Below are 24,384 nucleotides of genomic sequence, written 5' to 3'. Positions count from 1 at the left end.
TTCCGCACCTAACGGTACATAGTTATCATTTTTGTTACATGAAGGCAAGATGATCAGTCTTACGCTTCGGGTACCAGTCCATAGACTTGGAAATATTCCGGTGTGAAAACACCCTTGTAAATAAATATTTCACATCGGCCATGTCGGGAATCGAACCCAAGACCACTTGCATGGTAGGCAAACTCTCTGAATATTACACCACGAGTAATATATATGTTCATCAATTTGTTTATGATGACATTGTTAATGAACCAACAATATGTTCATATACCACTGATTTTCTCAAATTGAACGGTTTGGGTTGGTAGGAAAAAATTGCCTTAAGGCAATATGCCGACCTTGTGTATATGTATGTAAACTGTACATGTATATAAAGTGTTTAAATAAATAATTAAACAACCTGTACTCAACGTTATAAAACAAATTATTTCTATATTTACTTTTTTGTAATTTTATTTATAAGGTTGGTTGATCTCTCATAAATCCAAAAATAATGGGCCTTACTCATAAACTTGGCGTGAGGATAGGCCTAAGTAAAGTGGTATAATTTGGATGGAAATACCATACTATAATACCACATTCTAAAAAAGATGGTATTCTACTATTATAATCCTTATTCTACAACTATAATAATGATGGTATCCTACTACTATAATCCTTATTCTACAACTATTATAATGATGGTTTTCTACCACTATAATCCTTATTCTACAACTATAATAATGATGGTATCCTATTACTATAATCCTTATTCTACAACTATTATAATGATGGTATTCTACCACTATAATAAGGATGGTATTTCCATCCAAATTATTTTAAGTGCGGGTACTCTAGTGTTAAATATTGAGGATATAAATTATAACAGGCAACTTTAAATACTCTTCTACTGCGTAATAAGTAAAGTAATCAATTTTGACCATTTATATAAAAATACAATAGATTTAAAAAAATTTGGCTGGCCTAAAAAATCATCCTTGAAAATACTTATTGTAAGTTTAATATTTTGTGCACGTGATGCTGATAATGCAAATAAAATAATTCGTTTTATTTTATTACATGCATATGTTTATGAAAAGTAATCCATGATGCATTTTTACAAAAACAACTTTTCAGGTAATCGAAACAGGAAGTTCTAACGATGAGTTGAACAGATTAAAAATGACTATGCCACAAGGCCACTAGAAGGCAGTAGCGAATGGTGATTTTATTTACAGGTAAGCTATAAAAAAAAAACATATATATGTACCTACATAGGAGGTACATAATATAATTTAGGTAATAAATACTGTAAATTGATATTTTTCTGTGGTTCTGTGTGAAACAACAACTCTCATCCAAGAAATCAACTCAAACTATGTAACTTCGTGATATATTATATTATAAAGATATATTATCCATTACTTTTATATATAATTTATTAAAAAATAAATAAAATATGCCACTATGAATTCAGTCGATATTAGGTATTCAATTGAAATGTCAACTGGCCGCATTGTTCTAGTAATTACTAGTGCTAAAAATGGCCGCGTGGAGCGCTATATGTCCTGCAATATTATGACGCATGAAAGTGAATATGGCCTTATGTCAAAAATACCATCTCAAAGAAATATAGTCCTAAAAAAAATGATTGAAATACTGTTTTCCAAATCGAAAATCTTTTGTGTAATCTGCAAGTTTAATCTAGGAGAAAAAGCCCGCACTGGGGTTAATACATTTAAAATATAGTATACTTATTTGTATGAAAAAATAAGCTGGAATAATCGGCTAGTTTCTTGGCTCACCGCAGGCGCTGGGCGCGCTTATTAAAATGTATATTTATATTAGGATAAAAATACAAACGGTCGAAATGATTTAAAATAAGTGGTAATTATTTATTTGTTTTTCTGTAAATAAAGTTACAATAAAACATAATTATGGTTAGACAAATATAATGGTAAGCTGTGCATAATCGCTTCTATACACGGTTCGCCCCTGCTAGAAGGCATATAAAAATAGTTAGGTATGTTTGTTATAACAGAGATGTAAAAGTTAAAAAAAGGAATAAGCTATTTAAATGTCTAGAGTTCAAAAATCCCTTTAAGAAAATGTTCTCTTTCTCTGTTGTCAAAAGAATTACTTTTTAAATTCAACTGGTGTTGAAACAAGCTAGAACTATTATAGTAGAACACCGTTTATCTGAACTCTCATTGATCCGGATAGTTGGGGTTTTAATGTATTGCCATTTCGCAAAAAAGCAAAACATTGATTTCACAGAAATTTGCGATCCTAAGCCGAACAAAATACAAAATCATAACATACGCAATCTATGAACGTAAATACAGCTTATACCGTTGCTGGCTCCGGTTTCGACGATTTCACAAAACACTTACAAACAGGTGCCAACAAATTTTGATTATCTGACCAAGAGTTGCCGTAGAGTATACTATACGTTCATAATATACAGTAAACTAGTGCTGCGAATAATCGATTATGATAATCTAATATTAACATATTATACTTACAACTGAACCATTCAGTTTGTTACCTGCGTAAACGCTAAGATCAACTAATAACCTTTTCACCCCTCTTCTGAGATGTTCTAGCCAGTGTCGAGTTTGTTTAGATACGTTTCTCATTTATTTATATGTGTTGATAATAGAATACACAAGTGAGTAGGTTGGAAAGTGTTTTGTATGCAACCTGTTACTGATTTTTCTATATATACCAGTAGCTCAATCACGAATAACTATCGACACGCTTAAAAACATGCTAAGCATTTGAGTGATCACAACAAACAATAATGAACATGTTTAAATTATCGCAGTCATAAATCAACGCGTGTGTAATTTCTAAGTCAACGGTCGCGTCGGTTTGTTTTTGTTTTCCTCGTAAATAAATACAGTTTATTGGCGAAAAATCGGCGTTTATAATAAAAAAAATACAATATATTGCATTTGCAAAATAGTAAGGAGTATCTAATACAAAAATGTAAAAATTAAATTACAATTACCATGGCGATTGCTTTTCTTGACTTTTGGCTTGCCAACCGTCAGCTAAATGCAATAAATAGCATGATAAATCATAAATAAATAAATATAAATAGCAGTTTTGGAATATTTTTTATATTTACACCGGTGAAATTCAAATATGTGATTGCGTAGCAGGATTATACGTAGCGAAACGTAAATGTTCACGGATGTTTCATTGTGATCGCGAATACGATAAACAACCATGGTGAGAAATTGTTATCACGTCGCTTATTAGCTCGTCGATAGTTATTTGTGATTGAGCTGCAGGTTCGAGATATATCCGCCTGTTCGCAAAGACACTAATAACAATAAAATTTTATTCTCCATGTCTCCATGGCGTTAATTTACTGCAGGACGTTGCTCTTATGTAGACTAATGTTTTAAGTGCGATACTGTTAGTCTTGTAGAATATGTGGTGTTGGTCTTTATTTCAGGTAAAATGATTGCATGTATGTGTCACCGATCATTTAACTATGAACCCCACAAATATATTCCAAATAACGGATATGGACAGCACTAACATAGTGTATCGTCGACCTGTAAAATAGTGTACAACCGTATATAAAGGATGTATCAGAGAATAATATTTCTCAGCGTAATCTTTAAAAAAATAACTGTCTTTAAAAAACCACTTTTTTTTTTGCCAGGAAATAATTTATTTGGTTAAAGATTTTTTTGTCTGTATCTGGGCAGATGGCGAAGACAGTTTTTTGCGAGAAAAAAAAACAGAATCCTGGATGAGTGTTTTCAACTCGATGGACAAATCCTGAAAAATAAATAGAGTGGGGGCCTCGTAGTGGCACGATCGCCAAATATACTTGAGGTTTCGGGGTTGATTACTGGCAGGGTCAAAATATTTTTTTATTTTAAAGGTGGGTTCGCTGCAACATTTTACTATCCCTAATTTTTTTGAACACGTGAAAAACAGCATTAATTTTTTAATTAGTATGAATGTATTATTGTTTTTTGCTTTGTATATCCCACGTTTTTATTTTTTTCTCATGTACTCGTATATTTAAAATTATATAAACTCTTATAAATAAACAACTACAACAGTGTAAGTCACTCTCCAAGCACAAAAGTTAGTCTCTTTTTTTGGAGAGTTACAGTGATAACATTTACTAGATGTGTAAGAGTAGATCTGTATGAAAATTTATTATTAAAAGAAAAGTAATAATGTTTGATTTTGTTTTAAAAAAATGTCGGATTGTGGTTTCGCGGTATTGTTGTGGACTCACGAATCTAAAGTGCGAGATTTTATTCCCACTTTACAACGACTTGACTCCCGTTTTTCCAGCAGTGGTTATTCACGAATTTTAAGAAACGATGTGAAAATTTGAATATTTGGGTAAATAATCAGAACCACGGTGCGGTGGTCTCCGAGCTGTAGTGGGTAAGGTTTTGGGTTCGATTTCCAGTGAGAACACAAAATTCAAAATGTGATTTTTCTCAAACCCCGGAGTTCCCAGCCAACTGGCCCGTTGTGGCGCAAAGAAAATATAAACTGAGATTTTTTTGATCATAATCCTTTCACAGCATTGTAGTTTGGTCATGGAACACTCTTTATGTACATAAGTGCAGCCCCTATGTAAATGGTAGCGGTCGTGCAGCCAGCAAACTAAACCCTGCCATTTGTATTCACCATTTCGTTCATCTGTTAGCTGAAAAGCAATTTGGCCGGACTTCATTTGTGTGCTGTACTGAATCATTATACTATTGGTTATTTTTTAAAGTATACCATTTTAAATTGAAACGAAAAAAAAGAAATATTTTGTATCCCTATAAATACACAGGAAAGCAAAAATAAAAAAATAAAAAAATACTAATGCTCATGGCTTGCATTACACACGCAACAACATGAATCTCTTCACAACAATAATGGTTTAAGCTCTTAAACTTCACTAAAATCAACACTGAAACATTGAACCACCCACTTACCCGGATCGATTTTAAAGGTCTTGTGGCTTCTTTTTAGATCCGCAAATTGCACAACAATTTTTTTAGCTTCAATGAACGGTTAAATAATTTTTTTTTTTAACTTTCTTTGCTTACAAAAGATACGCGTTTTTTAAAAATATTTTTACAATTTTTTATTTTCTGTTCTGGTTGTCCCGATTGGACTAGTTTCTTTCGGTTTATTAACAAGCTAATGAACTAACATACCTTATCGCCACCAGAATTGGGTTAATGAGTGTGGCAGACGAATTGGTATATATATTCTTACGAAATATATTCTTAGCAGTAAATGTAAATTCAAAAAATAAATAAACTTCAATCAGCAGATAAAAGAATTGAAGAAATATGGATGTTCAAACTTATCCTATCTTCAAGCATCCTGGTCGTAATCCCGCCCAATTTACAATAACTTACTGTTCTTTAAAAAAAAAAAACTTCGATCATTGAAAAATATATACAAGTACATAAAAATAACGTTTTTTTATGTATAAACTTATACGTATTTATACAATTTGTAATATATTTTCTTTACTAACTTTGTATACTTTGTGCAAATCTTTTATTGATTCTTAGTTTATAGACTATATCTGTTTGTTTACTATAAATATGTATGTAGAACTGTTGGTTTCCCAAATAAAATAAAATAAAATAAAAACATTGGCAAAATGTTGAATGTTACCAGTGTGTAAAGTGGCTACTAAAACAAGCCTAATGACAGGTCACAAGCCCTGTAAATTCCTAGACTTCCATATTTCTTTTAAAAAACGTTCTTCATCCCTGTTGTGATTTGTTAAATATAAAATATTACTATCGATAGTCAAATATAATGATTAGTTTGCGCATAATCGCTAATATGGTGAATTCGTTGCTGGTATGTTCATACTGTATAATATCTACAGTGCATAGTTCTCTTAGAAGAACAGTAGAACTTATAATAATAATTATTATTTCTGATCGTGTGTCGGGGTTTTAGGTGGGTCTGATATTTAAAAAGCAAATTAGAAAGAAATGAAAGCTCTCTCTGTTGGTGATGTTTAAAATGATCAAAGGAGATATGATTAAAAATCGGACGCTTGAACGGCTTTCTCGAAAGAAAATTTTTATACCCATTAGGTTGAATTGAATTTCGTATTATGAACAAAATTTAAGCAATTTGCAACTATTCATTCTTGCGATATTAAAAATTCACTTGGTAATGGCTTTATTTTCATTTAAATTCTGAATAAAGACTTCACAAATTTAAATCCTAGATTTTTCTTGTATTTATTTATGTTTTATAAACAAACTCGTTTTGTATTTTATTATTATAGTACTTTATTTTTTAAATATGTAGATTATTCGTTCCACTCGACACAGGACTTTAGCTCCATGGAGTAGGAACTTGTGTCTCAATAATTGCAAAGAAATATATATTGAAACTAAATAAAAAAACAAATAATAATACGTGTAGTCTTACATTCTATTTCTGGATGGGTAAACTTAAAATATTGATTAATATATCGTTTTAACGCATAAGAACGATTTCTAATTACCTTCTCTTCAGTGTAACGAAAATGATCCAAATACGTTACAATGAGGAAGTTGAGAGATATGGAAAATTAGTTATAAAAATGTTTTATTACACCCGGTAAAAATTAAAGCATTTAATATTACCGCGAAATTTCACGTAAACGAACGAAACAAATAATAAAAATGTACTAATTTAAAAAACGTCACGAATTCTTGTAAATCATCCAATGATAGAAGAGTGTAGATTTCCGGTTTACTGGAAGCCAATACACCAATCAACAGAACTCATCGTAGAGAATTTGTGACGTCTCAGGCGGATTATTACAAAAATTGACAAATTTCAAAAACTTTCTAGTAAATAATAAATAACACTCTATGGATATAAACATACATTATAAATAGCAGATATGCAACAATAATTCCAAGTTCAAATAGACTACTGTTTTGGTGGGGTAACTATCTCAAGGCAGTTCTCGGGACCCAAATCCAGAAGCCATCTCCGAGAATTTTATCTTTAACTATGACCTCATACTGAAGCTATGTCAATTGAGTTCGTAGATAAAATCGATTATTAAGATACGCTACCGCTTGATACGGTTTGTATCGACAGGTCTAGAACCCCTCGATATGTTTATCTACGCATTAAAAGTGACGAAAATTTTGTTCCACCGAGAAATTTTTCCTTTAATTACGATTAATTTAATCATTCCGAGGTTTGCATTTTTTTGAAAGCCTATTAAAAATATGAGATAGAAATAAGTAAATTTTGAAGTCGAATTAAATTCTGACATAACTGTAAGTTTTGAAAATGACCGCCTAGATGCACAAATAATGTGGCTAGATTCTGCCATATTATTATGTTAGAAAGTTGCCAATGTAAAAAAATAAATTTAGTTTTTATACTTTTTTTCTCTGTTTTACTATCTTTCGGGGAGAACTTATCGAGAGTCGGCCTTGTAATCGCTCAGCAGATAAATTCAGACGATCGCTAAGCATACCGTCATTGCAATTATTGTCAAAAGTCATATAAATCATGTTCAAGCGAACATTTTTTGCTTGAATTGAGATTTATTGGATTTTATAATAGCTTTGAAGTGAGCAATATCTATCACAGAAGCCTATTACTAAGCCTAGACTAACTATTGCAATGTTAATCAAGTCAGGAACGCGGTTTGTTTCGATTATATGATGTCGATATGACAAATAGGTAGAACATATCGAGGTTCAATGGTACAGAAGTTAAGTATACCGTCTCGATAAGTACAGATGATAAAAACATTCATAATTGAGGCCTTGGAGTGCATACATTTGATCTGTGGTTCAGCCCGATTGTCCGCTTCTTAGGAAATCATTGCAATTTAAAAACATTCGATACTGTATTTTTGTCACAACACGCTGACATTTACAATCGGCCAGACATGTAACCTAAAGCACCATGACCTATGTGTTTAGTATTACGATTGTGTTTTAACATGCCATACAGAGTGAACACATAAAGAATTCAACTGAAGTGGAACATGCAACATTGTTGTAGAATGTGGAATCCTCTTTCAAGCTATGTCAAGAAGGGGAAGCGGAATTTCCATTCTCAATAACGGTTGCTTGCAAACACCCGTAATATTATATCATATTTGGGCAACATTCAAATCAAATGGGTAATTTTGCAGGTATTTTTTGCAATCAGTGGAGTGAGAAAAAAATCTGCCAATCTATTTTATAAGAAACAAATATCTCGTAGCTTACCTCATTTGTGTATCTAGGAGGTATGTTCTTCATAACTTAAAATTTTTTCCTTCTTTTAAAAAATATGCCTTATCCTGGATTTAAACTAAAGATATGAAATCTTTTTTCTATGTCTTGCTTTTTAATCATAAGGAATATTTTTATGTTTTTTATATCTTTTATTTCCTTTTTTAATTTATTTATTTATTTACATACATTACTTGCGACATTAGTCCCAACTCTATTGGACTAAAAGTCTTGTGTTGAGATGGGACGAGCAATTATATGACAGACACATGAGTATATCACCACAAATATTGGATTAGAAACATTTAAAAAAAATAATTTAAAACGTATATATGGCACATCAATTTGGTAAACAGTAAATTCAAGCATTCTGAAAATCATCAAGGAGTTTCCCACTCAAATCCCTTCCACCAAGGAAAATCCAGTCCTTAACTCCTTTCTTGAAAATAGTTTTTGTCTTTGAGAGCTTAATACGTTTTTCCAAAATATTGAACACTCTTGGTGCGATAAATGAGAGATGTCTCTGAGCAAAAGTCATACGGGTTTTGGGTATGACATAATTCATGCTCTGGGAAAATTTCTTGGAGGGCACCGGTATATTTTTCTCAACAATAATTTCTGTGAAATTATGAGAAGTTTTAAAATGGATTAATTTTAATGGATGAATTACTATAAAAAAAAATATCATGAAATCTTTTACAAAATATTTTATTTTCTGTCTTGTGTTACACAAAAATATTATAACTGTCTATTTATTAGAGGAGCAAAAATTAATTAACATTTGCTTGTACACCCACAAACAGGCCATGCCTTTGTGAGATTTTTTGTTTACTATTTTTACCATTAATATGTATTTCATTGCTATGTAATTATCCTTTGTTTTTTTTAATACTCTGTTTAACCTCTAAAACCTGCCTGATGACCTTAAAAATGAAATGTGGAGTGGTATATCTCAAAGACCAGAAATGAAGACCTATTTCTTGAATCTTTTTGAAAGTGATAGTTTTTAGCTCAGTTTCTGTGAATAGTCTATATATTGTGTTGTAGGTTTATATGTTTTTCTTTTCTTTTTTTAATATTATGTTCACAGAATGTTTAAATGTTTTTATTTTCTTTTTTAATATTAATTTCACAGAATGTTTAAATGTTTTTCTTTTCTTTTTTAATATTAAGTTCACAGATTGTTTGAATGTTTTTATTTTCTTCTTTAATATTAAGTTCACAGATTGTTTAAATGTTTTCTTTCCTTTTTTAATATTAAGTTCATAAATTGTTAAAATTTGTTTAAATTTTTATTGTTTAAATGTATACTATGTATTGTTACAAGAAATGTACTATTTTTTTTATGTACCGTCCCAAATGAGTTTTCTCGTACAACTCCTGGGAATATAATATCATGATATTCATGTCTTATATGTTTTATTAATAAATAAAAAAAAAAAATAAAAAAAATGTATATTGTAAAGAAAAAAAAACAGATTAAAACATAGAAAATAAGTTGAAAGGAGAGTGAATACGAAAATAACAAAATAAACGGTCGACTAAGTACTGTGAACTCTAATAAAAATATTGCTTTAAAAGGGAACGCAGTTTGACTTTTTTTCACACAAATGTATTCTCATATTTTATTTTTCCTCTGGATTTTGGCACTACACCAGTGGTTTTTTTTACACACTATAGATATTTGTCATTTGCGAGTCTTTATATATGTATTTTTTTTAATAACTTTCTTTTTTAGGTCAGTCTGGACCATCTAAAAATCCATAAAGGCGCCTAGTTTTATCTGCTGTCTTTGGATGTACATGTACAATATACAAATATGATAAATAATTTTGAAAATGGGAAAAGCTACATCGACACAAAAAAAGTCATTTTGATACTGTTTCTCAAAATAAATAAAAAAAGAAATCTGTCCACTTTTGGGGTGAGAAAAACTGGACGACGGAATCTCAATTTTGTAGGTTTGATTTAAGCATAATCAGTCCGTGCAGTTGTATTTTGCACAATATCGGAGGCATTTGTGAGAGAGTAACAGAACAATTATGTTTAAATACCTATTTATTAAATTTTTCTATATATGAACACATTGTGAGTTTATTAGAATTTTTTAATTTTATTATAAAACAAAACAAGCACATTTTTTTTATATCTATTTTTATACACTATAACTATGAAGAGATGAGGAAGTGAAAGTGGGGAGGAAAGAAGAAGGAGAAAGTGAAAAATGAAATATTTCGGGAGTAAAATTTCAATCGAGACAAAAATGTGAAAAAAGAAGGGGCGTCTCTGACAATAATAGGTACATTATTGATCTGGCAGAGAAAATATGAAGCAGAGGATTGAGTGTATTATCTCCTGTAATAAAATTTTTTAATTTTCAATTTTCAATTATTGATGTTTGAAATATTTTTCTGATTCTCTTAAAGCTTAAAGAGTAATTGAAATAGGTAATACGGATTGCATATCCGTATTTTATATTTCAGTTGACTATGTGCTGCTGAGCAAAACTTACATATAGTCATATACATTTGTTATTAAACAATTATTCAATTAATCTCTAAAAATCCTTGAATCCAAATTACTGGACTGCATAGTGAGACTTTCAGGAAGAAAATAGTCAAGGTGCATTTTGTCATCCCTAGCCGCAACAGTGATGCATAGGGCACTGCATTAGCACTCCAAGTGCAGCGTATCTCGATAATTTTAGTCACGTAGAAGATACAGTGATCAGTCTTATACTTCAGGCGCAGGTCCAGGAATATGAAAATATTGCAATGCAGAACCACTTTTAACACCAATATTTCACGCCCACTTTGCCAGAAATCGAACCTAAGACCTCGGTAAGCAAATGCGCCAACTATTACATAACGAAATCGATTTATAGCTCCACTCAATTTCATTATTTAGGATTTCTACCAGAGAGTAGCCATGGATTCAAAAGCGCTTTTCCAGGGTTCTGTTTTTTTAAAAAATTAAAACTATATTTTTCATCAGACAAAGATAATACACAACGATGCATTCGGTGAATCTAATTCAGTAACCTACTTAGCAAAAAGTCTGAATCAGGAAATGATAATGTCAAAACTATAAAAACATACATGTACATGAAATCTAACAGCTTAATCTTCAGTAACAGTTTATCTTCATAAACAGTTTATCACAATCATAAAACAATCTCATAAGTAAATAAAAATCCTAGTTCGAATTTATATTTTAGTTCTGCAAATAACAGAGCTTACATCTTCTAACTCCAAGCAAACGTCGTAAGAAAATAAAAATAATAGAATCGGCCTAAGGTAGGAGCCTGATGAACACCACTATTTGCCCAAAACTGTCAGCTGTATTTGTTATTATGCTGTGTGATTTTGTTTTTGATGCTTATTTATAAATATTTTCAACATATTGTTTTGTAAATTAAACAGTTAATTAAAAAAAGCTACTTACAGTGCACGTTCAGTCTCCATTTGTCCTCCAGCGCCGAGTCAGGTATGGAAGGGTTCTCAGCTCGACAGGTAAGGTATTTAGCATCATCATCTATCATAGGTACAAATGTTAGAACGCTGAGAGTTTGGTTGTTGGCTTCCGAGAACTGAAAAGGGAAAAATGTAGCAGTATCAGCCACGTGAATGTTTTTTTAAAGTGAAAGATACTGTTTAATTCCTATGTATATATTTTATATTAACGAGTACATACAACTTTTATGTATATATCTTTAGCAGTTCATTAATCAACAAATGTATCTCGGAAATCACAATCATCTAGTGTAAAGGTAAACATTCCAGACGCAGTGCTGATTCAAAAGGCAGATATGAGCAAATTGGTTTGTGAAATAAATGGTTTGTGAAATAAAAACACATCGAGTACATATAGATGAATATAATTAAATTTCCATAGTAGGTACTTTCCAAAAGATTAATTAAAATAGAAGCGTCAAAATCTAGATAAATTCTTATGTGTTTCCAGTTGGTTATATGCACAAAGTATTAGAATAATGATTATTTTACTCTTATGAAACAAAATGAATGATTTGATTATGAACTTATTCGATTTACCACCAAATACACACACGACTTACATTTTTGGCAATCCTTTTGATCTGCCTACTTCCTTTCCACCAAGAAACTACTGCTTCTGGTCTAGATCCAGTTGTTCTGCACTCCACTTCATATCTTTTCTCTGCGGAGACTTGTTTTTCTTTGGTAAGTATGGTGACAGAAACGGGTTTCACTGAAAAAAAAAGATAAACATTATATGAGGAATCTAGCCGTAATTAATCATAACCATATTAAGAATGGATGACGTTTACACCCCCAAATAAACTAATTTGAAACCTGTTTGATATTAAACAGTTGCATTCTTCCGATTTTTTTTATCCTTTTCAAAATGTTCCTCATTTCTCATTTGAAAATTAACTGAGTGTTTGTATTTAATAAATCACCAGAACGACAAAATTAACAATTCAGTTAAAGCCCATTCGCACCCCTTCCCAAATTTATACGGAGAAAAAAAAAATTACGAGACCATAAAAAAATAAAAGGGTAATTACTTAATGTAACACTGTAAACATATCACGTCATGCCGTCTGGTCCACATGGGGGGGACGAATTGCAAAACCACATCTAAGACCATTACTCTTCATCCATTTAGGATTTTTCATTCGCTTTGTATTCCGCGCGTGCAGTTTACCCGCCGACAAAGTTATGTAGTTAGGCGTTTTGTCATGTTTTCCCTTGGCGGGATGCTAGAGACACGTGCTAGTCTGTCATTACAGCGGTACCAACTGCCTAATTTTAAAACCATAGAAAGAACAAAGAGTGTTAGTCGTTAGGGTCTGCAAACCAGTTCAAAACGGAAAAAAAATTATTAGCCGCTTAAAAATTATAAAAATAAATAAAATGGGAAAATAAATTGTAACAATATTTTTTATGGAAACAAAGGAATCGGATTGAAACATTATTATTACTCAACGGAAATATGAGAGGTATCATTTATGATTTAGTTGATTCTAAGTACCCTTTAAACTTGGTTTCTAAAGATATGGTATATTTTCTTAGTTAGGCCTAGCTTTTGTACGTATAAAAATAATCGGAAATCGGTTGGATTGTAAACATAACATAGAAATAATAATTTATCTAATGAAAAAGTTTAGTGCCACAAGAAACTGGATATAAAACCTAAAGCATTTAATTGTATTGCAACGTTTCTCAAAATTTATGAAAAAAATAAAAAAATCGGCTTTAATAAAAACGAACCACTTTTGACTTAAAAATTGGGTTGTGGTTCTATGGCTAGTGTCTCGGACTCACGGACCAAAGGTCTGTGGTTCGAATTCCACTCTACCCCAACTTGATTCCCATTTTCTAATAGTGAGTTATTTACAACTCGTTGAAAATGGCCCTCAAAATTAATTATTGGGTAAACCATAAGAACGCAAATATTATTTTTTCTTTAAAAAAAAAAACTACGTCACACGTTTTAGTGAATCAACCAATCAATTACATCATCGTTATGTGTTGTGATAGAGTTCCGGTTTCCGGGTAGCAATTTTTTTCAAAGTTTACTGTATTTTAACGCTATGGTGTTACTTTTACTACTACTCCCATCACGCCGTTTCCGTAGAGGTAGGCAGAGAGAATAGACCACCACACACGTCTATCTTGGCATTCATTTCTAGCTTCTTCCACAATCATACATCTTGTCATACATGCCCTTCGGTTCTGTCAGCTTTGACATGACCAGACTTAAGCTTTTGGTTTATCTGATCATCCCACGTCTTCCTTGGTCGTCCTTATCTCTCGTTACTGTTCATTTTCACCATGTATACTTGTTCTACCAGTCTTTTGTCGTCCATTTGTTATACATGGCCAAACCATCTCTGAGACCCTTTATAATCTTATCAATTATACTTGACTCAGATTTACACTCTCGCCTGATTTCTCTATGGTGTTATACTTTCAAACAACTTACTGAATACAATTCGTGACGTTACAGGCAGAGTAATTTCAAAATTACAAAATTACAAAATTAAAAAAAACCATGGCTGTTATTATACAATATAAATATGCATATTTTTCAAGTTTTGGCTTAGTTAAATAGTCTATTGACAAATAAAAAAATTAAAAACCACTTTATTTATTCATTGCGATCGCTGCCTTAATTGTAGATGTAAATTCTTTAAAAACTAAGTTTTACCTGTCAAGTTTATGTTATTTACATTTTCTTAAGCAAACAGGTTCCGAATAGCTTTTTAAGTATAAACACAACCAAGAACCGGTTTGTTGAATATTTTTTTAGGTTGCAAACCCTGTGTAGTGCGTATATCTATAATGACAAGTTACAATACTGTCCAATATAAAAATAATGCTGAAAACCCACGGCAACGGAATTGGGAGATATCACGTTTTTTTACATTTTGAAAATAATAAAGGTCTAAGAAATTAAAAGCATAAAAAATATTTTTAAATTTGTAATTTTGAATTCCCGCAAAAACGGTTAATTTATCGACCACGCCCCTAATACGTCACGATTCGTGTTTTTTTGTTTCTGGTCATTGAAATTCGTTCAGAAAATTATCGCAAATTTTGACGTCACAACAACCAAGGCCAAACACGTCGCGTTTTTCTAGCAACATATTTTTATTGAATTTCTTTTTTACATTTATGTATAAAAACATTTTTCCACAATATCCATATTGATTTTTAAAATACAATTAATTGATCAAAATCCATTTCATATATTCATAGCACGTGATATGTTCCTATTGTGACCCAAAAAATCACTATACGCATTTGAAAGTCCTTTTAAAAACTAAGAATATTAACGCCTTTTTATCTTCAGATAGTTTTTTATTTTCTACCAAAATCAGCCTCGTGGTTCAATGGTCAGCGCATTTGCCTACCATGCAAGAGATCTCGGGTTCGATGCTCGACATGGTTGATGTGGAATATTTATCTATAAGGGTATTTTTACCCAATAATATTTTATAGTCCTTGGACTGGTACCTGAAACGTAAGACTCATTATCTTACCTTACGCTTTTTTTTCTTCAGATAGTTTTATATTTTCTATACTAAGATCGGCCTCGTGATTCAATAGTCAGCGCATTTGCCTACCATGTAAAAGGTCTCGGGTTTGATGCTCAACATGGTTGATGCGGAATATTTATCTATAAGGATATTTTTAAACAAGAATATTTCATAGCCCTTGGACTTGTACCTGAAAAAGACTCATCCTTCTTATAACAAAAAAAATAATGATCAAGATACGCGGCAATTGGTGTACCAATTCGAATGATGATGATACCGAAGTATTCGAGTAAATATAGCTTCTTGAATATAAAAATGTCAGAAAACCGGTAAGTTGAATAAAGTAAGTGATTGGTAACCCTTCTGGGCTGTGAGTAAGATCATTCTGCGATACAGGGACAGCGTGAACTGTCCGAAACCGGAAAACCTTTTACACGTTGTCTTGCAAATATTTCCATGAATTTATTATGCAGGATATCGGGGTCCCTCCTACCAAGGGTACGGAAATTATTTATTAATAATTCTCGCCGCAATGAGGTAATTTAATAAAATACCAAGAACATTATGGAGCCGTCCGATTTCATTAAATGGACGTTAGTATGGATCGCAGTAATGAAAGGTATGCGTTATATTGAATAAATAACCTAAACTTTTAACATTTAATTAAAATTCTATGCGTGAAATAAAGCCGGTGGTCTTATTCTGAACCCGATTCGTTTCGTTAATTTATTCGTATCGTATGGGAGGGAACGAGAGCGAAATACAATTTTGATTTGGTTAGAGTGAGATGGATATATGACGAAAAAACGAAGTTACGAAATGAAATTGTGACCAAACGAGCCTCCAGAACCATTAGTATTTTTTTTATTTAATTATGGTTTAATTGGCTAGTGCATGACATCTTTAGAACCAGAGAAAGCTTTCGATAACAGCATTTGTTAAACATACAAATGAGGAAATTCAGTGGTTTTTTATTTATTTTTTTATTTGTTGATATACTGTTAAACTAAGTCAAAAAGTTTTTTTTTTAATTTTTGTAAATCGTATTATCAGCGCTACAATTTTTCAAAGTTTTGTATTTCTGTAATAACTCCGCGTATGACGTCAGAGGTTCATTTCCGCTTATTTTCATTCAGTTCTTCCCATTGGTCCAGAAACGACAAGCAGACCGGAAATCTTCCATAGCTCTCAGATCATAGGTTCATATGAACCAGCGACGTCATTCAAAGTAGTGTGTTTTTATTATTTTTTCCGTACATTTTCAAGAAACTTTGATGTAAAATTTAATGGTCTAATTTTTACTCCGCGCAAGAAAACATTTTTGTATCCAATTTCCCGTAGGGCTGAAGTTCCTTGAATTGTTTCAGGCTTTGCCTAGTAGGTGAAATGGTTCTACTGGATAAATCTCACGCATATGATAAAGGTTTCAGCTTTTTAACTTCACAAACGTAAACAGATGGAAGAGTTGAAGTAATGTGAATGTTTAAACACAGACAAAACGGTGAAAATAACACAATGTGCAAAATGGCCACTTAAACCAGCCATATTTAATTGACAAATTTAAACATCCATATTTTTTCAGTTGTTCCATCTGTTTACCCATTATCATCATCAGTTTGTTATAATATTACTAAAAAAATTTTGGAGCAGTTAGAGAATCGAGGTGTAAACAAAAGGAAATTAATACAGGAAGAAATTTTATAAAAAAATGAAGTATTATATATTATAATATAATCGCAGCGTATTTCGATTATTTTGTTACATGATGAGTCTTACGCTTCAGGTACCAACCAGCACAGGGATGACGAAATATTCTAGTGTAAAAACATTATTTTAAATAAATATTTCATCTCCACCATGTCGGGAATCCGACCCGAGACCTCTTGCATGGTAGGCAAACGCGCTGATCATTACACCACGAGGCTGGCTAAATAATACAATATAATTTTAGTAATGGTTACAAATAGACTTAATTATTATTTAACCAATCTGAAATATTTTTAGGCGTAAATGGAAAATATTTATTTGGGTAGATGCTAAACTTAATAAAGGTACTTTAGAGTCATCGAAATTGTAAGGAATTTCTGAATTTGAGCAGCAATTTATTGATTACTTCTTCTCTTACTATGCTAAAAACATCTTTGCGATCCGGTGCTGTGTCATTACACATGAAAAATGGAGAGAATTCAAATCAGAAAAAAATTAAATGATTTTAAAAGTTTGTTATTGGCCTGCGTGAAGCGTAAATATGTCTCTCTCGCTTGCCAAAAAACTTATAGAATCGAGAGTGAGACGTAAAGAGTGTGTGAGAGATATAATTGATAAATATTAGAATATAGGTGAAAATACGGTAAATAAGGAAAATCGAAAAAAAATTAGATTGATTCGTTTAAATCGCAATAAATACAAAAAGTTAAAAATATACCAAAACAATGGTTAAAGTTAGAATATTTGTATCATTAAAATATATATTACGACGGAGTACTGTAAGAAGTCTTTTCTAAAAAAAAATTTTGTATTCCGATGGTTTCGAAAAATCTGAATCTTTTATATGTTTGGAGAGGAATTAGTTTTAAACATTATTAATTGCATAATTAATTGAATTGGCATTTACTTCGTAACTCTTTATGCTAAATAATGTAACTTATATGAGTTTGATATATTAAGAACACAACTATTTCACTCAACTTCCAACTTCCAAATCGAAGTATACATTATGAAACTTTTTGGTAGTAATAATTAAAATGACCCTAATTTTATAAATACTAAAAAAGTACACTTGGAAATATTAAAAAAAATCTAAGTTTCTTTTATCAAAACGCATGGGTCTTAGAAAAAATAAATAATTTGAGCAATATACGGATTGACTTACAATTGATGTCCAGTATGAGGACCTTGGAGGTCGGCGGAGCCAGGTTAGTGTTGGAGGCTTGGCAGATCAGCCGAGAGGAGAGGTGCTGACGTCCGATGGAGGGGAAGGTCAGACTATTGACTGTGATACCATCAGCTCGCTGCTCGAAAGAGTCGTCTATCACGGTATTCTCAAGGTACCACGTGACTCTGGGGCGGGGTTTACCTGAAACAACATTAAAAGTTGACTTTTAATATGTAATATAATTAAAACATATATTGATGATGCGCTATTACGTATCGTTGGTTGAAATTTCAAATGCTAAAAGCACCATCATCCTCATTAGAAAAGTAAATGCAGCGTTTCTCAATTATCATTTTAAAAAAAGTGATGTGATCAGTCATACGCTTCAGGTACCAGTCCAGGGACAGTAAAATATTACAGTGAATAAACTCCCTCCACAAACTCCACATGTCCGAAAACTGAAGATCTTTCTATCGATTTCGCTGGTACTAAAAAATATTTTTTTGTGTAAAATCGAGTAACTATTTTTTTATATTTCATTTTCATAAACCACGATTTGAATAGAATTTAATTCTACTGATTCCATTGCCCCTATAACTGTGAGATTGACTTATTATATGGAAGGCTTGTGTGAAATATTGTCATTCTTTTTTCTTTAACGCCAACCACTATAGAACGAGACGGACTTATCTCTACTCGATTACCATATTGAGGATTTTTACTTATGAGTAGTATCGATGCAAAAACCCCGAACCAGAATTTTCTCTCAGTTTCACGAACCAAATTATATGCTGTGTCCGCTCGAACACAGAGTTAATGGCGAGAAAATGTAAAGGTAATTATTATTGTAAATGAACAGAAGTCAAAATCTACTATTTATCAAATTGTCTAAGAGCTTGTCGCTACATCGCGTCCACAAGCATCGCGTGAATTAAAAAATACGCGCGTAAATCGCCTTTCTGGACAAGCTCTAAGAGCAACTTTTGTTTATATGCCCCAATGTCCAGAATGTGTAGATTAATTAATTCGTCACACAACTTGAAATTCTTTGGGATAGGTCTTTTTGTAGATCTCTTTGCCATTAACACAGTGTGGAATGAAGATGGATTTGCATGTTGATCATTTTTATAAAAATACTGTATACCATAATTTTATTGCCCTTGGTTGTCTTTGCTAAACAACAGTTTTACGTTATTTTTGTTCAGTTTCTTAAACTTGTGTTTCTTTATATAACTATAAGTATTAGAATTCGTTTAGGCGGTATAAATAATAAAAAATAATAATAATGAATGGGATAGCGATGGCTCTACATTATTAAATATGAATAACGTAATAATATAGTGTAATTTTTGTAACCTCAAGGGCGCTTAAAACAGTGATTTTATAAACAACAATTAAATTTTTAATTAAAGTTAAACAATTTATTTTGTCTTCACATGCTACGAATTTATTCAAATGATTTAGAGAACATGTGGGTTTTACGTTTCTATCGAAACATCATTTCACTCTCACAGTTTCGCACCAATAGAACTGTACGCTGGAAGAACATTCCATGCCGTAGGGCATGCTTCTATGTACAAAAGCGCGTTCACCAAATTTATTTATTTATTCATTTACTACAAAAAAAAATAATGTAGCCAAAACTCTATGAGACCAAGAGCTTTGTGTTGAGTTGGGATAAAAAAATGGAGAGTGAAAAAATGGTCCAAAAATGAAAATATTAGTAGTTAACATAAGAAGAGTCTGTTTTTTATTAAAATTAAAAATAAGAACCGAAAGTAAAAAAAAATGGTAAAAAATGTACGTCATTTGGAAGGAAATTTTTATCTCTACAAGAAATTGGCTTTAAGTTACCTTAGACTTCAAAACGGAATTTCAAGAAGTCGAAAGTGAGCATTTTCGACATTTTCTATTCGCGTTCAATCAAGGGAATAAAGGTGAAAACAAAAAATAAGATTTTTGCTGTAAAATAATGAAAAAGAATTATCGAGGCCGGTATCAAATCAGAATGCTTTTTTCGAAAACCATAAAACCATTACAGTTTAATTATTTAACTTTTACCCTTAGTTTAAGTGTTAACATAAATTACAACAAATTAGTCAATAATGCATTCAATGTATTCTTATTTTATGTTTTCTCATTTATTCCCTCGATTGAACGCAAATCGGTGGCAAAAATGCTCACTTTCGTCTTCCTAACGTTCCATTTTGAAGGCTTTAATCAAATAAAATAATGAATGTAACATAAAACCAAATACATCATCTTGTAGATCAGAAAATTTTCTTTTAATTAAATGATATTTTTTTCTAATTTATTAATAAATTTAAAAAAATGGACAAAACTTATGTTAACTTGTGGCAACACTATAGACGTCACACGCGACGTCGCGCGCCAGGTCCGAGCGACGGACACGGTAGAAGCGTTTTGGCTGTGTTCAGTGACACGTTCTTTAGACAAAAACTTGATTTAATTTTAATTGTGACGATTTCATACTTTTTCTTAACTGATTTATTTTACGTTTTACAAATTAGATTCCTTGAGTTATTTTTAAGTATTTCCATTTTCTATCATATTAAGTTTAGTTAAGTTTATGTATTGTATCTTTTGTATTAATAAATGATAATAAAACTGTAAGTAAAATCTTTTACTCAGTCGGAAGATTTATCCAAAACGAGCGTAAAGTTAAACACGTTCTCACGAGACGATTTTTACGGAACGATATCAACGCGGATAAATATTTAGCAATTTATGTGGAACCTACTAGAACAAAACCATAAACTCCTCATATATGGGTCAATCATAAAAACGCCAAAGCGCAAAAACATATTATAGTATTAACAAATTACAAAAGGGATGAATAAAATATCAAAGAAGGGAATATGGAAGTCTACGCATAAATTAAGCATAGGCTAGGCATATAATAGTGTTGTGCGTGTATAAAAATCAGTTTAAACAAGAAAACTCGATAGTATTTTTTTATACATATTTTTACATCCATATTTACATGTATGTATGTCTTAAATCATCGCTTCATTCTCATATAATATGGGCAAAATAACCACACGGTTAAAGTAAGTACCGAGTTTTATTAGAATAATTATTTCAGTAATTAAATTCTATCCCTTAAACAATCCTAAATTGCTCTTACAAAGTAGTTGGGTAATCCAGAATGATACTATTTCTAAATATTTATTACTTTGCTTGAAGCAAATTAGCTCACTTGGCAAAGGGAACCCAAAATTTAATCAAATAGATTACCCGTTGTTATTATTATATGTGTTATTCATAGAAAACTCTGTCCGCAATTACAACTAACGGTAGTTATAAATATAATCAAATTATGGATATATAATAATTGAAATTAACGATTAATCATATTAAAAACATTGCTATGCAAAACTTCAGCAAATGTTAGTAAATGTCGCTTATGGGGAAATATCAAATAATGTGAAAACCCGTCTGCTTTGACTAGATTATTATACATATTATGTGCTAATACTAAAACTACTAAAAATTGCGGAAATGTAGAAATCACAAACAATTAGCAGAATCGCGAAGGTTACTTAATGTGCAAAGTAATCACTTGAATTAGCCAATGACAAGCTATAAGCCGTAAAAATGCCTAGATATCTAAATTTCTAAATGATTCTTCTGTAGATTGAGATCAAAGTTATTTCCTTCGTCTCTGTTGAGACTTTGTTTTTTTTGTTATTTTTCAAATTTGATGTTCAAACTGTTATTGTAAATATTTTTTTTGCACATAATACATTTTAAAAAAATGAACACCATTTTTATTGCAATCCTACAGAAATTAAGGAAATAAGAGATATAAATAAGCAAAAAATAAAATTAAAAGAACACTTAGAAATAAACCAACAAGATAGGACAATGAAGAACTTCAACCCGACGGGAAATTAAATACAAAAAATGTTTTCTTGCTCGCTGTAAAAATATGAGCATTCAATTGTAAAAACGCACTACTTTGAATGGCGTCACTGATTCATATGAACCAACCAATGATTTGAGAGCTGTGAAGAATACACAAAGTGTTTCGGTGATTCGGTTGATCTAGAAATTTGGTTAAACGGGACTGAAGTATAGTTATTTTTTACATACATACTCTTTTGTTATTTTTTTTAGTTCAATTCGAGTTTTACAGTTTTATTAATGTACCCCACCACGAATAGGCAAAGCCTTTGTAGATTTTTTTTATTTTATAACCATTAAATCTGTGCATTTGAAAATATTATTGAGCATGTTTTTACAAACCTACTCAAAAAACTATTGAATACAACAATTTAACGCGTACTTCTCAGGCTTCGTAGAGAATTGTAAGAACAACATGGCTATTAAGTGATTCGCTCTCCCCGTAACCAGTTACCAGTTAATGCGAGTTAGGGGATGTCACATTATTAGGTTATGTCATACAAATTGAGCGGAAATTGCGGGGCTTAGGTGATTTGACGGTATGTCAAAAGTCTTACACCTAAAGCTGTATATGCATGCAAATTGGGAAAATTGAATAAACGTAGGGTGAAGTTTAAAGGGAATTTTAGTTCACTGTCTCCTATTCAAGGATTTAAAAATGACAGTACACCAAATATCATTTAAGGTTTTGTTATCTTTTTGGTAAATCTTTTTTTAATGGAAATTTTTAAAATTCAAACAAAAATAAAAACACGTTGTCTTCAACCAAATAGGCCCGGTTAATTGATAATAAGTAGTTTTGAAAAAATAAAAGTAATTGTCACAATTTTAAAACAGCATCTTTTTTGTATGAAAAAATAATACTTTTTCAAAGCCTAACATAAGAATAGTTTATTATTGTTATCAAAAACATTTTTCACTTTGTGGTATGACATTTTACACTTATTTGATTATAAATTTGTATAAACCACTTTATTTTTTTATTTTTTTAATTACACTTCGACCGGTTTCGAGGTTACTACCTCATCGTCAGGAATTTAACTAACTTATAATTACACGCGTTGCTATTAATATAATAAAATATTTTATGAAAGAGACACTTCACGTAAAACTTCACGCAAATTTAAAGTTAGAATCAAAGAACATATAAGATGTCTGAATAATAATAATTTTTCAGAATTCGCAAATCATCTTATATCCGAAAACCATGATTTTAATCATGAAACGGGTGTAGAAATTTTCCATGTCAATAAAAATGATTTTCGTTTAGATAATTTAGAACGATTAGAAATTAGTGAAGCCATTAATCAAAAACTTTAAATAATAAATAATCAATTAAATCTAACTTCGAGTCTTCTTTTAAAACTATTCCCGTTATGATTTATTTTATCTTCTTTCTCTCTCTTTCTTTCAATTTTCTGTCTCTTTCAAACAATATTTTATTATATAAATAGCAACGCGTGTAATTATAAGTTAGTTAAATTCCCGACGATGAGGTAGTAACCTCGAAACCGTTCGAAGTGAAAATAAAGAAAAATAAAAAAAATTGAATTGGTTTATACAAATTTATAAACAAATAAGTGTATAAGAATAGTTAATAAATGAAATAAAAGTTAAATTTAAAAAAAAATAACATTTTTTGTGTGAAAAAATATAAAGCTTTTTAAAACTTTAACTACAGCTTATGATTTTTAACAATTACTAATTGCCAATTTTTTATTATTGTTTATCATTAAAAAAAAAATAATTAAGGATTAATCCGCTAAGCCTCTATAGAAGCTTCTCAGCAGGTGGAAAAGAGGGAATATAGAAAGAGGTTATGAAAAATACACTACAACACCCAGACTAATTAGGAAAAAAAAATCTTTCTTAAACTTTTTTCTTGCAACTGGCGGGAATCGAACCCGCGACGCCAGTTTCACAGTTAGCCGTCTAACCAATTGCGCCACGGTGCCTGTTTTAATTGGTATAAATATTTTTTATATTTATTTTTAAACTTTGCATAACATGTAAAAAATATATTGTTTATGTGATTGTTTTTTCATAATTACTATAATAATATGTAATATCCTTTTTTAAAATTATATATTTATAAATACGTCTAGCTTTAGAACAGGTATTTTTGTATCTAGTGAAGCTGCAAGGAATATATTTTTGCAATTTTACGAGTCACGTACTAATTTTTATTTTATTTTACTTTTGCATTGCAAGTATGTACTTTTTTTTTTGTTAATAAACCCCGTATTCCAGCACTGAACGGTACTGATCAAACAACCCGGCATTAATATTCATTTAATTACAGACCAGTTTCGAAGCTTCACAAGCTTCCCTAT

General features: G+C 31.1%; 1 protein-coding gene across 1 annotated transcript in view; it reads right to left on the bottom strand.

Moving 5' to 3' along the window:
- Positions 1-18,325, bottom strand: part of side-IV (sidestep IV transmembrane protein) — a gene marked incomplete at its 5' end in the record, with an annotated part of 129,095 nt that extends 110,770 nt beyond the window's left edge. The window contains 3 exons of the mRNA XM_088233867.1: positions 11,670-11,814; positions 12,301-12,452; positions 18,122-18,325. Coding sequence (XP_088089993.1) covers positions 11,670-11,814; positions 12,301-12,452; positions 18,122-18,325 — 501 coding nt within the window. The remainder of the gene's footprint in view (positions 1-11,669; positions 11,815-12,300; positions 12,453-18,121) is intronic.
- Positions 18,326-24,384: the final 6,059 nt, after the last annotated feature.

The sequence above is a fragment of the Micrasema longulum genome, unplaced genomic scaffold, assembly GCF_059751315.1.
Source record: "Micrasema longulum isolate JH-2025_06_02 unplaced genomic scaffold, ASM5975131v1 h1tg001159l, whole genome shotgun sequence".
In the NCBI taxonomy this organism is placed as follows: Eukaryota; Metazoa; Arthropoda; class Insecta; order Trichoptera; family Brachycentridae; genus Micrasema; species Micrasema longulum.
This window is presented reverse-complemented; position numbering and strand designations above follow the sequence as displayed.